This window comes from Tamandua tetradactyla, chromosome 4, assembly GCF_023851605.1.
Source record: "Tamandua tetradactyla isolate mTamTet1 chromosome 4, mTamTet1.pri, whole genome shotgun sequence".
Lineage (NCBI taxonomy): Eukaryota > Metazoa > Chordata > Mammalia > Pilosa > Myrmecophagidae > Tamandua > Tamandua tetradactyla.
Window position 1 is genome coordinate 193276287 of NC_135330.1, and position 14180 is coordinate 193290466.

Consider the following 14180-nt stretch of genomic DNA (forward strand, 5'->3'; position numbering starts at 1 on the left):
CAATGGAGAGGAGCCTTGAGGCTTTCATAGCCACAGCAGAGGTGCATGCTGGGAAGGAGTAGGAAAGAGGGTTAAATGGAAAATGTGGGCTCAACTCCCCAAGGACCTTGAAAGACAAGGATAATCATTTAGATCTCTGCAGGAGAGTACTGTGATGAAAGCAGTATTCCAGATTAACCTGATGGTAGTGGGATAAAGTTTATTGGAGGGAGATCTGGAGGTAGTTGTAGTAATCCAGGAGTTCGCACATTCACTCAGCTGTGAACAATAAAGCCTGTTTGGGGAGGAACTAGTGGTACAAAGGTGAGTTGGATAGATAGGGTTGCTGTTCCAGAATTTAGTTTGGTAGTAGTGGCGGCCAAGTGAACAAGCAGGCACGGTATGGTATGGTAAGAGCTGCGGGAGGAGAAGTAAAAGTTCCGAGTGGCTCAGAGCATGAAAAGATGAGAGCGCTGTCTAAGGTAGAGAAAATGGGAAAGGAGAGGAAAAATCAAACCCAAGAGACACGAGGATAAAGGAAGCAGCAGGTCCTGGATCAAATATGGACGATGAAGACAAGAAGAAAATTCCGTATGATCCCAAATATTCAAACCACACAAGGGGGTTTGAACCCATGCTTATCCGACACCGATGCCCTGTGCCCTTAAGTCCTTTGCTAAAAGATAATTCTGAGTGTGTACAGTGAGGGGAGAATGCATTTCTCTGACCTACCAAAAGTTTCATAGTCAAAAGCTGAGTGTTTAACCTATTTTTAAATTTGCTTTGTTAACAAGAAGGCTGAAGAAGAAAAAACAAAAAAAGAAGGGGGGATTTTTTATCCTGACCTATTTCTGAGCAAGAAGGAAATGGCTGGTGAAGTGGAAGGGAGAGAAAGACTGGGGAAAAGCCAGATTACAACCCTAGGGAGAAGAAGAACAAGTACAGTCATCTGTGCTTTCCAGACACGAGGAAGGCAGACTAGATGGTCCAAGAAAAGAAAGATCTGAGCATCCAAAAGGGAAATTGTGATTTTCGCTGTGCAGTGGCTAGTGAAAAGGAAGAAGAAAAGAAACAGTTGGCTCAGTGAGGCAGGGAGCTAGCCAAAAGCACCTGTCGATTTGGTGGAAAAATAAATTATAATTGCAACTATTTATCATCTCGCAGACCAAAACAAAATGCTCCGTCAACTCTTCTCTCCTCTATCCTTTGTGCTGGCTTTAATGGAACGTGGTTTGCCATGGTTTAGACAAGCCAGCACCTGAAATGCTTTCCCTCTTCTAAGCATGTTCCAGGAAGGAAACTGGGCTCAGAAATAGCATGGGCACAGCATCTGGGTTGCTGTACGTGGCTTTCCCTCCAGTTCATGGCAGTTAACCCCAGGCCAGCAACCAGCGCCTTGCTGGACGCCCCCAGGGGCATCCAAGGGTTCTAGCCAATTAGGTGACCAGGAGATTCAAAGCTTCATCTCTCCCCTAGGATTTCTCTAAAACTGGACAGCTGGCATTAGACAGGAGACCAGGAAATCTGAGTTTATAGTGAAGTCGTATCTTGGTGACTAAGAAGAAGCATTCTCGTTAACGACTATGAAAAGTGCTTTCTCCTCTGGACAATCAAAATGCAGGTCATTTTTTACTACATAGCATCTAGAGGGGAGGAATCGAGTAAACAGCAGGCTCAGGGAACGATTCGACTATAAAGCAAAGAATGCTTTACTCCAAAGAGCAAGTGAAGATCAAAGACAAATCGGAATGCAGAAAATAATAAAGCATGCGTTGGGAAAGCTGAGTGCTTCTGAAACAGGAGAATAGAAAGCTGGCAGAGAAAGTGGCTTTACGCAGCTTGAAAAGACACCCGAGCGGGAGGCAAGGGTGCCAGTACCTCCCTCAGACCCTGAGGATTTGGGGGTACTGGATTTGCCTGGCTGAAGCTGAATCGGATCTGTTCACACTCCTGTCCTGAGTTAGGTAAACATAGTGCGAGGGGAAGAGGGGCAATGGCTTTATATTATTCTGCATAACAGCAGGCTGGCTGCTTACTTCCTTCTGGGGGCACAGACCAGCCAGGGTGGATGTGACCGCCAGGGCCACAGGGCTAAGGAGGCCTGGCTTGCGAGACGCCACGGAGATTTCTGGAGAGCCAAAGAGCTCACGTGTATTCCTCTTAGACACCGGGTTTGAGAATTTCAAACTTTTGAAACTTGAAATGGTGTCATGAGGTAGGATAGTGACATGGTTACAAACGCAGGTTTTGGAGACAGACTGTCTCTGCCAGAGTCTCAACTCTGCAATCTCCTAGGAGCATGACCTTGCACAACTTAAAAACCTCTCTGACCTCAGTTTCCTTCTCTGTGAAATGAAGATAATAATCGTATCTACCTCACATGGTTGTTGGAGAATTTTTTTAAATAAGAGGACACTTACACATAAAGCACATAATAGACACAATGTATGTATTCTACTATCCTTAGTTAATCTAATGATCATTTTGTTAGTTCAGTGATCATTCTGAATAAAAAAGAAACTTAGAGGCCTTACTCTGGGGTATATAGTAAGTGAGGAAATCACATTAAAATAAAATGGATGATACAAAAGGACAAAAACCCTAAAGTAAATTCTCCCAACAGTATTAAGTTAAAACAAATTATCTTAAAAAGTAGAATACTATGCAGCCATTAAAATGATAATGAAAATATATACCTATTAACATGGAAAGACACTCATGATGTATTTTTAAGTGAATGATCAGGTAACAAATGCCACAATTTCATGTTTGTGTACAAAAAAAAAATCAATATTTTTATATTTAAATAAACCATGCATGGTGGGAACACAGAAAAAGTGTGCAGTGTTAGCTCTAGGGTGTTATTTCCAATTTTTTTTCTAAAAAGGGCAATTTCAGAAAACAAAGGAGTGAATGAAGTGTTTTTACTTTACCCGATGTGATCTGGCAAGTAACTTAGCCTCAGTTTCCTTATTCATAAAATGAGGACTCCATGAGATAATCTATAGCAATTGCCTGCACAGAGTAAGCACTCCAAGAAGTTTCTTTCATTCTTGGTGATGTGGTCAGTAACTTCCCACTGAGTGGGGCCTCTGGAAGAAAAGGAATGACTCTGGAAAGTCCTCACCAGCAGCAAGAGCAAAAGGGTCCAGGATTCGTTTGGGGGCTCTGGTATTTCACATCTTTCCCTTTCTTTCTGTATTTGCTCAAGGCTCATCTCCTGCAGGAAAAAACAAAAAAGCTCCCCAATGGACTCAATAAGCTTCGTCATCATGTATCCTCCATCAGATCCGATAAAGCTGCTCCCTTGTCTGCTCCTGAGAAGGAGCATCTCACCCCAGAGGCTGTAGGTGTCTGTGACGGGCAGAACTTAGGTTCACAGGGTCAGAGAGCGAAATAGTCCAGGGAAAAGGAAAATAGGAGGATTGGACAAGACCAAAGAGAGCATCTTAGAAGAAATTGCTAAATAAATGTTAACACTCTAAGAAGCTTTTGTAACACAAAACTGGGAAAAGCTTAGCGAGACTTGGTCTTTATGATGAAGTCTGCAAAGAGAGGAAATTATGCCAATTAGCAAGTGAAAGACCCTGCAAACTAATAAGACCAGGAAAACAGGACGTTTGGAGAATTAAAAATTGATAAAATTGTAAACACACAAAGGCAAGTCCCCAAAAACTTGAGTGTGACATTGGGGAAGTAAATTGGAGAAATGAAGCTGTGAAGGTGGGGAAGCTTTGGCTTCTGGCATGCACACTGTGACCACACCAAGCTTTTTCAAGAGTAGTATTATTACACAGAGCTTTTGGCTACATGTTAAAAAAAAAAAAGAAAACCAAACTCATGTCATTTCACCTATAAATCATCTCATGTTTAAAATACTGTACCTTGCAAACAAAATTTAGTTAGATTCAATTGTTGAACTTAGGCAGTGAGTAAAAAGATGCTTGCTGTGCTCTCCTTTTGGCTTATTAGTAAGTTTGACATTTTTTTGGTATTAAAAATTGGAAAGGAACTCAGATTATTTAGACTGCTATCTTCCATTTCAGTGCAGAACCCATGTGAGAGAAAGTGGACATTTAGGGTCCTTGGAAGGATGCTCAAATTTTTTGTTGTCCATTTTCTGTTCAATATGTTGAGCATCTTTTGCATGAAGAAAGAGACTCTATCTTTTCTTTGCATTTGGTATTAAGGCAAAGAAATACCTTAATACCTGCTCCACCATCATCATCACCAGCAAGCATTGCAGCTCTTCAGAACTTCTTAAACAAAATAAACCCTTATTATGGGATGTTGCGGTAAGTGCTGTGTACGTATTTCTTCTCGTGCAAAGTGGATGTGAATGGTTTCTCTTTGGCCTAAGCTGTGCACTTTGAGTTGCCTTCCAGGGGTGATGATGAACTCATTTGTTGATTAAATCAACATTTACTGAACAAAGTGTTGTACATAGAGAAATGGTACCGCACCTGTCCTGAGTGAGCTTATAAACCCACTGGTGAGATTCCACGTACAAAGAGGTAATGCTCCGAACAGGGAAGCATGAATGAGAGAGGTCCAGAACACTACAGCAGCCAGGGTCTGCCCTAGTGGATTCATCTTTCTACCTTTATGGGAGAACTGCTTCGGGTAAGGAGTGAGGACTGCAGCCCTGGAATGGAACCAAAGTAACTGGTCCTTTAGACTGCCCGTGGCCAGAGACATGAGCCTCTAGCCAGCTATTCTGAAAAATCTCAAAAGGTCCTGTCACCTGCACAGTGCCACTGAGCTCCCCAGATGCCCTCTGGCCCCGGAGCACGCCTGGTCAATGTGGGGGTGGGGAAGAAAGAGACATGATCCCATTCACTTCAACAGCGTCAAAGCCATCAAGGAGAGAGTAAAGGGATGTGTGTTGAACTACACTGAAGTGAGCATTTATCTCTCTGAGTCGGGTTTGAAAGAGCATCCCATAATGCTAAGAGCTTATGTGACGCCTGGGCACAACCGGAGGAAGGCAGGGGCCGGGACACTGCTGCTGTCCTGTGGGACCGTGGGCTGCGGCGGTCAGTTCACCTGGGGAGGGAAGGGCTGAGCCCCGGACCTTCTGTTTTCAGTCTGATAATGCCGGCTAAGCTGCAGCCTGCAGGGCGCGCCTCCAGGGCTTGCAAGGCGCTCCTCCAGGGCTTGCAGGGTGCTCCTCCAGGGCTGGCAGGGCACTCCTCCAGGGCTTGCAGGGCGCTCCTCCAGGGCTTGCAGGGCGCTCCTCCAGGGCTTGCAGGGTGCTCCAACAGGGCTTGCCAGATGCGCCTCCAGGGCTTGCAGGGTGCTTCTCCAGGGCTTGCAGGGTGCTCCAACAGGGCTGTGTGCCTCAGCCTGGCAGTACCAGACTTGGTACTGCCCCCCTCAGACAGGAGTGTGGGGGGAGGTTGCTACTGGCATCTGGAGGGTGGAGGCAGGGGAGTTGCTAGCCCTCCAGCAATGCACAGGACAGGATGATCCAAGGTGAAGGACATTCTAGCCCCAATGTGCGCTGCTGAGAAATGCTGCTCTAAGGAGCGCCGGCCCGAAGGCTGCTTTCCTAATGACCTGAACACTTTGAACTTCAGGGGTTTGCAGCAAGAAGGGAAGACAGTTTCATGCAAATCCTGTCTGACGCGTCTTTGAAAAATAGTGAACAAGGGTCAGTTACAGGGTCACTTTGGGGTGTAAGGAATCGCGCCAGAATCATGAAACCAACCCCAAGATGAATCAAGGGGAAAACAGCCAACTTTCATTCTTCCCCTAAACCACAGTGTCCAACAAAACACAGCGGGAGCCACTGAGGCAAGCCACCTACCTCAGTTACAAATATCTAGTTAGCCATATAAGAAAGGTAAAATTCACTTCGATTATAGATTTAACTTAACCAGTACATCCCAAAGACGCTCATTGCACTATATAATCAATATAAATAGTATTACTATTTTACACTTTCTTTTTCACCCCAGGTCTTTGAAACCCAATGTGTGTGTCCCCCTTGCAGCTGTCACGTACTCACGGCCATAGCTGGCGGGTCTGTCCTGTTGGACAGCCCTGGCCAAGACCTATGAACATAAATCAATACCCCCAAGGTACTGCTTTCCTGTTTTGAAGGAGTTTTACTTCCTGTGCTAAGGGGAGGCAGTGCCCTGCAGGGCAGAACTCTCAAATAGGAAGTGTCTGTGGCTCAGAAACGCCACAGCCCCAGGCTCACACTCACAGGACTCTTTCCGCTTTTCGCTTTTCGTGTTGTAGGTTTTACTACTGGAATTGATTATACGTCTGCAACCTGTGTCCTTTCATCTGTTCTCTGCTCTCTACTCTTCCATTTCAACCCAAGAACATCCAGATCTCTTCCTAAGTGAATCCTCTTTCTTAACTACAAAACTGGGCTTCTCCAGGACAGGCAGGAGGGAGAATTGTGCTAAAAATGGCCATAAGCCTTAGGTACCGTTTATCCGCTCACCTGTATCCATCCTCAAGACCCTTTTGTTCACAGGGAAATGATTTTTGAAAAAATGTCCATGTACATTTGGTCTGTGGGTATGCTTTAAACCTAACAGAAAAGCAAAACTCTTCAGACTGGTCAATTTCATAATCTTCATTTGAACTGGAACCATTTATAAATCCCCTTTCTGTGAAACAAACAAACAAAAAATACACATTTACAAATTACATGAGACTAATATGACAATACATTGAGATGATAAATCTTAATTTATGAATTTCATGCAGGAAAACTCAGAGGTGGACAGGCTGCAGGTCCAATTTGAGAGTCCAACCCAAAACACAGGATTCTTATCCTCAGGTGTTGTAAGCCAAGCTCACACCAGTTTGGTGAATGTTCCTCTACGAATTGGATGCCAGCAATGGACGCTCTTCCCAGAGAAATGCGAAAGTAGACTCACAAATTTTGCAGACAATTTCAAGGAGTTCAAGGGCTCCCCCATGCCAGGCCAAGTACACACTAGGAGTCTACTGGGAGAGTTTAGAAGCCCCTGCTCTCAGCTAGACCACGTCAGTCCCAGTGACGGGTCCCACATAAAATAAACCCAAGATAAAAAAGCAAATCTGGCCAGCAATATTCACAGGCTTCCCTGAGAGAACACTTCCTTCTTGTTCGCCAAGTGAATTGCTGTATTTCTCAGCATTTTGTCCTGGCTGAGGATGTCACATAATTTGAGATGACCTAGCTTTGGCTATTTTCAAATCCACACACATTGCAATTCATCTAAGGGGTTGGACAGCTTTCTCAGTCATTGCCACAGCCTTCTCCTTTGGCTCTCAGAACAGCAGGTATTTATGAAGCACCTGCTGGACGTCAGGCTTTGGAGGTAACAGGATATAAGGGATGGCTCCTGTCCCTAAGAAACCTACAGTCTATCAGAGCAGAAAATCGATGACAACGTGGCAAGTGCACAGACAGCTTGTTCCCTTGGGCCCAGCTTCACTGGGAAAGGAAGGCACTCGGCAGTTCATATTAGGAAATCTATTCTAACTCAGTGTCATTTGCAGCGCTTTGACACTGACATTATATTGAGATTGGGATTCGCACTAATACCTCATGTGACCGAGCAAAGCAACTAAAACACGTGGATAAAGATTGCATTAGCAGCCAGCATTACCTACGATGGTAACCAGAGCTGATTTACTGGGATGCTCTGAGGAGGAGCAGGTGTAATATCCAGTATCATTTCTTCCCACTGACGATACAAAAGCAAACAGAATCCGTATCATGGTTCTGTCTGTGGAATAGGTACTCATCTCAAAGGAGCTCCCCTAGATTTTAACAAAACAAACTGTGAATGGAATGGCTTCAACCATATTATTTCATTGTTCTGCATCACTGGAATACAACCTGGGCGCATTACCTCCTTGAGGGATTTGTTTCCTATTTCCCAGGAGAGCCCGAATCTGTGGTTTACATACACCGCTTTGCATCTGATCCATAATGGCTCCCCCACTTTGAGAAATAATTGGGGCAGTGTTGTCGGAGCAGTTTTATTTAGATCTAGAAGATGAAAACATCCCAAGAAGAGAAAAAGTGATTTTTCCTCATTGCAAAGCATATTCCAAACATTTTGAAGAACAAGATTTTGACATGATCTAAAAAAAAACCCACATTAGTAAAGGAATCTACTTATGAAGAAATCAGCATTTGCAGAATTCACATTGCATTTTAAATGGTATAAAAGAACAGAATGTCTGGAGTTGAAGGACTACCTAACTAGAGAGTTTCTAAATAATAGTCACTTAAAATAAAAGCACATCATATTATGATTTTACCTATGGTAAACAGCTTGGTACATTCCTTGCCCAATTCATTTCTTGCACAGCACCTAATGTCTGTTCCGAATAATTCATGAAGTACCTTTTCTTCCTTTTTAACAACAGCTGGACCTTCTTCCTTACAGCTGCATTAGGAAAAGAAGAGCGATTTGACTAAACACATTATCAAATTACAAAAGTATAAATGAATGTTTCCGAGAACAAAGTTAGGGGGCCCAGGAAAAAGCAGGTCAACAGGCAAAAAATCTAAATCTATGGTTTCAACAAAGGGTTCTTTAGGGAACCAGCTGCTGTGCTCGTTATCTCAATTAGTTAAAGTAATACCGGAGAGAGTCACACAATAAAACTTCAAAAATTTTTTGTTTGGTGATCCTTTTTCTTTTCTTTTCCTTTTTTTTTCATAAGAAAGGAGAAAGAAAAGGGGGAAAAGAGAAGCAAAAAGAGAGAGAAGAGGAAAAGTATGGCTGGGTTTTAATACTGCTTAAGAAGGTAGGTATCTCTTGCTCTGAAGCACAGAAAAGGCTCTCCAGGGCGAGGGGAGAGCCTCAGTCAGGAAAGTCACAGAGTTCCTGTACCAGGCAGAGTACAGGTGGCATCACTCGGGAGGGAGAAGGTTCTACCCCAGCTTTGGTTCCCCATGAGTGTCCCCATTACCTTTGCCAGAACAGATAATGGTTTGGTGGTCTGTATAGATTCACTCGCTCTGCTTTGTCTACATATCACTTGAATCAAGTGTATCCTTTTTCGGTTTCCACATCATTCCTTTGATTAGTTTTTTCTTAGTACAAGGCAATACTAATTGGGTTCAGTGTAGAAAATTTGGAATATACAGGACAACCCAAAGAGAAGGATTTTAAATCACCCAAATTCCTACCACCCTGAGATAACAATAGCTATCATTTTAGAGTTTATCTTTCCAATCTTTTTTTATTCCTTTGTACACATTACATATATATCTACATGTAATTTCTTTTTCTTCTAAAATTTGAGATCATAGTCATATCATTTGGTAACTTTTTTACTTTTTTCTGCTTCTCTTTAGACCTATTTTTTTTTTTTTTTAAAGTTCGATAAACTTGAGTTCAAAATGTATGAATTCTTGCTCTGTGAGAACCTGGCTGTGGCAATCATGAATAACAAAAGCAAAGATTTCAGATTTTATTGTATAATCTGCCAGGCACTGTTCTATGTGCTTTACATATATCAGTTCATTAAATCCTCATAACAATCCTATAAACTCAGTATTCTTTTTTTTCTTTACATGGGAAGGCACCAGGAACCGAACCCAGGTCCTCAGGCTTGGCAGGCAAGCATTCTTACCTGCTGAGCCACCGTGGCCCACCCCAAACTCAGTATTCTTATCATTCCCATTCTTCTGATGCGGCACAGATAGGTTAAGTAACTTGCTTAAGGCCACACAGCTAGCAGGGAAGCCAAGGTTCAAACCCGGGTGGTCTCGCTCTAGATTCTATATCCTTTTTTCAAGAATTAACAGAATGATCACAAATTAAACATTTATTCATAATGAATTTTTAACCCCCAACGAGATGCTCAAGGAGGAAACAGTCCTATAGCTTTAAAAACAGGTTTATCTGCATAGTACAAGCTCAAGGAAGACCTTGCTTCCGCGTGAGATAATATTTCAGGCATTCCAAACCCCGCTCCCCACGGGAACCCCTATTAGTCACTCCTGAAGTCTAAGGAGCCAAAGCGTCCTGTTTAAAGGGAATAAATTAAATTTTACATGCAATATGATGTCAACTATATTAGAAAAGATGAAAAAGTAAAATAATAATAGCAGTGATCTTTTCTCAGGTCATACCTTTCACTCTGGGAATCACAAAATACCCATTCCACAGTTGGTTCTGGAATGCTCTCAGATATGCAGACCAGCGCGTCCTCATTTTCCATTTTTCTAAAGTAAGGTCTTCTTAATGTATAGAGCAGTGTATCTAAAACACCATAAATTATTAACATTGTAATATTTAAATATATTAAATATCCCCAAGTTGAATTCTTGATATTCTTAAAAAATAATTCTTTTGACAGCCCCCCCCAAAAGAGAATTCTATCTCACTAAGAAAAGTTAATACTTTATATCATAGCAATGTCTTCTGTCTCCCCCACCCATTAAATTCAACTCTCCTGAAACTCCAACTTTCATATTTATTCTCTTGGTTAATTTCTTCGGGTATTGCACAAATCTTCTGACAACTAAAGTAAGTGGAGTGAAGGCAAGTGAAAATATAAATACTGATACATACAAGAAAAAGAAAACTAGCAATAGGATATAGTTAAAAATCCAGCTTTCTTTCCATGATTTTATATAGAATTAGGCTAAAATATATTGAGATTTAGAAATGCGGATACAAAGGAGGGTAGAACAGAATTTAGAGTTTGTTTCATTTACCTTTCCACTCACACCTGGACCTTCCCCCTCTCACCCACCCCGACCTCCACTCTCAGCTCTGCCCCACACAGCAACTTTCTCCTTCTGCTTGGCCCCATCCAGGGAGGGAGTTATCTACACCCCGAGGAAGAGCATTCTATTTTTCAACCTTGTTTGCAAGAAAATTTCCTCACACTGAATTCCAATCTTCCTCCTTATAGTACATTTTGTTAAAAAATATTATGCAATGTTTGATATACAAACAAAAGAATATATGAACTGTAAAATTTGAAGCATAATAATAAAAACACCCACCAACTCACATCCCACCTAAAAGCTGGAATAGTAATGCCTAGGGTTGAATCTACGTTTGTGCACCTCACCTCTCTGAGCTCTCTAGGTGTCTATTGTGTGTAGTGTGTGCATTTTTCTTTCGATGGCTTGTTTTTATCATTCATCCATGGTTTTGCATGTGGCTGTAGCTCATTCATTTTCTTCTGTTATATGGTATTCCACCAGTGAATACATTTCAATCTATTTTCTCTCTTTTTATTTTTTTGCAGTGGACACTTGGGCTGTTTCCAATCTTTTTGTATTATCAAAAGCGGTGCTGTGAGCATTCTGCTCTTGTCTACTGAGGCATATGCATAGTGACTTCTCTAATACCTACGTATGGAACTGCTGATTTATATGGTATGAACATATTCAGCGTTACACATGATGACAAGTTGCTTTCCAAAGTGGTTCCACTAATTTACACTTAAACCGCAGGATAGGCGAGTTCCCCATTGCTTTATGTATTCCCCAAGACTCAACTTTTGCCAGTCAAGTGGGTATAAAATGGCATTTCCATTTCTCTGATTATTAATGAGCTTGCACATTTTTTAAACATGTTTCTTGACCATTTAGGTTTCTTATTCTGAAGATAAAATGCCTGCTCACGTCTTTTGTTCATTTTTCTGTTTCTTTTTATTGATCTGCAGAAGTGCTCACACATCACGACTACTCATCCTTGGTTAATTATATACATGGCAAGTAGCTTTTCCCACTTCGTGCTGTTTACTTTCACTTCCTATAATTTTTAATGGCTGGTCCCAATTCCACCCTCTAGAGAAATTTTTTGTTTTTTAATGTCTAGGTCTGCTTCCACATGAAAACTCCAACGTTTAAAATCAGAAACGGCAGTCAGATCAGAAAATTAGCATTCAGGGTACTTCAACTAGTTAGCCCAGGTTTCCTGACTCATGTCTCAGAAGAATTCCTCAGATAACACTCCAATCAATCTTCTCTCCTCAAAATATTTCTTTCTCTGTGCTAAACGTTCCCAATTCCTTCAACTGCACATAATTTAATGAATTCCAAGTTCTTCAATATGCTGGTTACTCTGTTTGGTCAATATTAATCTGAAAAATGTAGAACTGAAAATAAGAAACTGATATTAACTTTCTTAATTTAAACATCACATTTCTATTAACACCACCAAAGTTCAAATTTACTGTTTGTTAGCGACCATGCCGTACTGTAGGATAACACTGAGGTTGTGGCCAACCAAACCCTCTGCCCTTCGTCACACTGACTTTGCCACGTCCCCTATCACAAGACTTGTTTTTTGATCCCACAATCCAGCCCAATGCTAAAAATGTTGCAAGCTACTTGAAGGATAACTGTTTTATTCTTACGTTGTAAATCTTAGCTGGAAGAGGGATATGCTCGATACATTATCATAGAGACACAGCTGATGCCCACTTATCTTACAGAAATTCAATCAGAAGGAAAGAAAGAAGGAAGGAAAGAAAGGACCTTTCTGGAACATGTACTTACGGTCCTATAACAGGCAGGGAGGCGGGGTGAGAAGGGGAAACATCAAAATCAAAGAGCAACAAAAGCAGTTCTTGGCTTTCGAGCTTCTAGAGCGCGGATCCTATTAATTTCACAGTAACTGAAAGACTTTTCAGAACCGGTTTTGAATCCCCCTGGTTTTGCCATGTGGGCTGACTTTAGAACCTTACCACCCACCTCTCACCCCAGTAAGAGGACACGCCTGGCAATTCACACGCCCCCGTGCTTTCTGCTTTTAATAGCTTTGGCTGCCAGACCACACATTCACATACCACAGCCCGTGGAGCGAGGTGCAGAGAGCGGACACACGGGTTGAAACCTGTTTCTAGTGTACAGATTTCCATCGTTGCCGGAGTGTCCATTTTTTACCTATTCAAATACAGGAGAGCCATGTGATCTGGGGCAGCTTGCCTGGAACATCCCCAGGAAAAGAGGTCCCTGGGGTTGCCCTAACCCCCAGCACTTCTGGGCGCTGCATGCACACACCCTGAGCCCCAGAGGAAGAGGAGAGCCTGAAAGGTTGGCTAATGTGCAGCCAGGGAACCTAATTTAAAATTGCATAAGCCCAGAGATTTCCGAGAACTGCCTTGGCCCCCAGCTCAGGAGGACCTCTCTGTAGTCCCTGTTAAGCCGTTGCAGGTGACACAGCGCATTCAGGGATGGGGCTCAATCTGTGCAAGTGCCAGTTCCATACGTGATCAGGATGAAGTGGGCAGGAGCCAGAAACACAGGCAGGGGGCAGTTTTGCCACCTGCACAGATGCCTCTCTGGTTAAGAGTGTCACTTTGTTTTTACAGTTCCCACAGTGACCTGGCATCCCTATAACCCTGTACTGTTCTAAATGGCACCACTGGCAACATGCGCCTATTCACATTTACCTTTTACTTAATTAAAATCAAGTAACATTTACATTTCAGTTCCTCATTTGCATTGGCCACATTTCAAGTGTTCAACAGTCACTTGTGGCATAGCATAGACAAGGAATATTCTCATCATCTCCAAAAGTTCTGTATAGTGCTGAGACCCTACAATCCCACAAGGTGTGTAGTTGTATCCCCATTACAGATAAGGAAACTGAGGCTCAGGGAGCTTGTGCTACCTGCCCCAGGCGGGAGTATCAGACCCAGAGTCAGAACCCAGGTCTTCTGATTCAAGGTTTCCCGCTTAGATTAAGTTCCCATCTCCAGTCATCTGTCACTGAAAAACGGAGGTCCTGAATAGAGGGTGTCTCGAGTTCTGAATGGCACTGTCGTGCTGAGAGCCCACAGGTCATATCAGAGATTCTCAGCAGATTTTATGGATGGTTAAAGTGAATCCAACCAGGGGAACGCTCATGGTGTGTCTAGAGTGGCTGGTAAAGCTATTGGATTCTGGCGCTACTGACAGTTCCTCAGAAAGTTAAGTTTAGAACTACCATATGACTCGGCAATCCCACGTCTAGATACATGCCCCAAAGAACTGAAAGCAGGGACTTGAACAGATACTTGTACACCAGTGTTCACAGCAGCATTATTCACAAGAGCCAAAAAGGGGAAGCGACCCAAGTGTCCATCTGGAGGTGCCTGGATAAACAAAATATGGCACGTACCACAATGGATTATTTCCCACCCGTAGGAAGGATGTGTGCCTGCAGCAGGGGAGAACTTCAGAACACAGTGTTGAGGGAAACAAGCCAGACTGCAAAGGGCATATA

At 42.7% G+C, this 14180-nt stretch overlaps 1 protein-coding gene across 1 annotated transcript in view; it reads right to left on the reverse strand.

The window, feature by feature from the left end:
• FLT3 (fms related receptor tyrosine kinase 3) overlaps positions 1-14180 on the reverse strand; it is a 76769-nt gene that overhangs the window by 32046 nt on the left and 30543 nt on the right. The window contains exons 5-9 of the mRNA XM_077158931.1: positions 10082-10211; positions 8257-8384; positions 7842-7981; positions 7596-7749; positions 6437-6605 (exon numbers count right to left, since the gene is read on the reverse strand). Of these exons, the coding sequence (XP_077015046.1) occupies positions 6437-6605; positions 7596-7749; positions 7842-7981; positions 8257-8384; positions 10082-10211 (721 nt within the window). The remainder of the gene's footprint in view (positions 1-6436; positions 6606-7595; positions 7750-7841; positions 7982-8256; positions 8385-10081; positions 10212-14180) is intronic.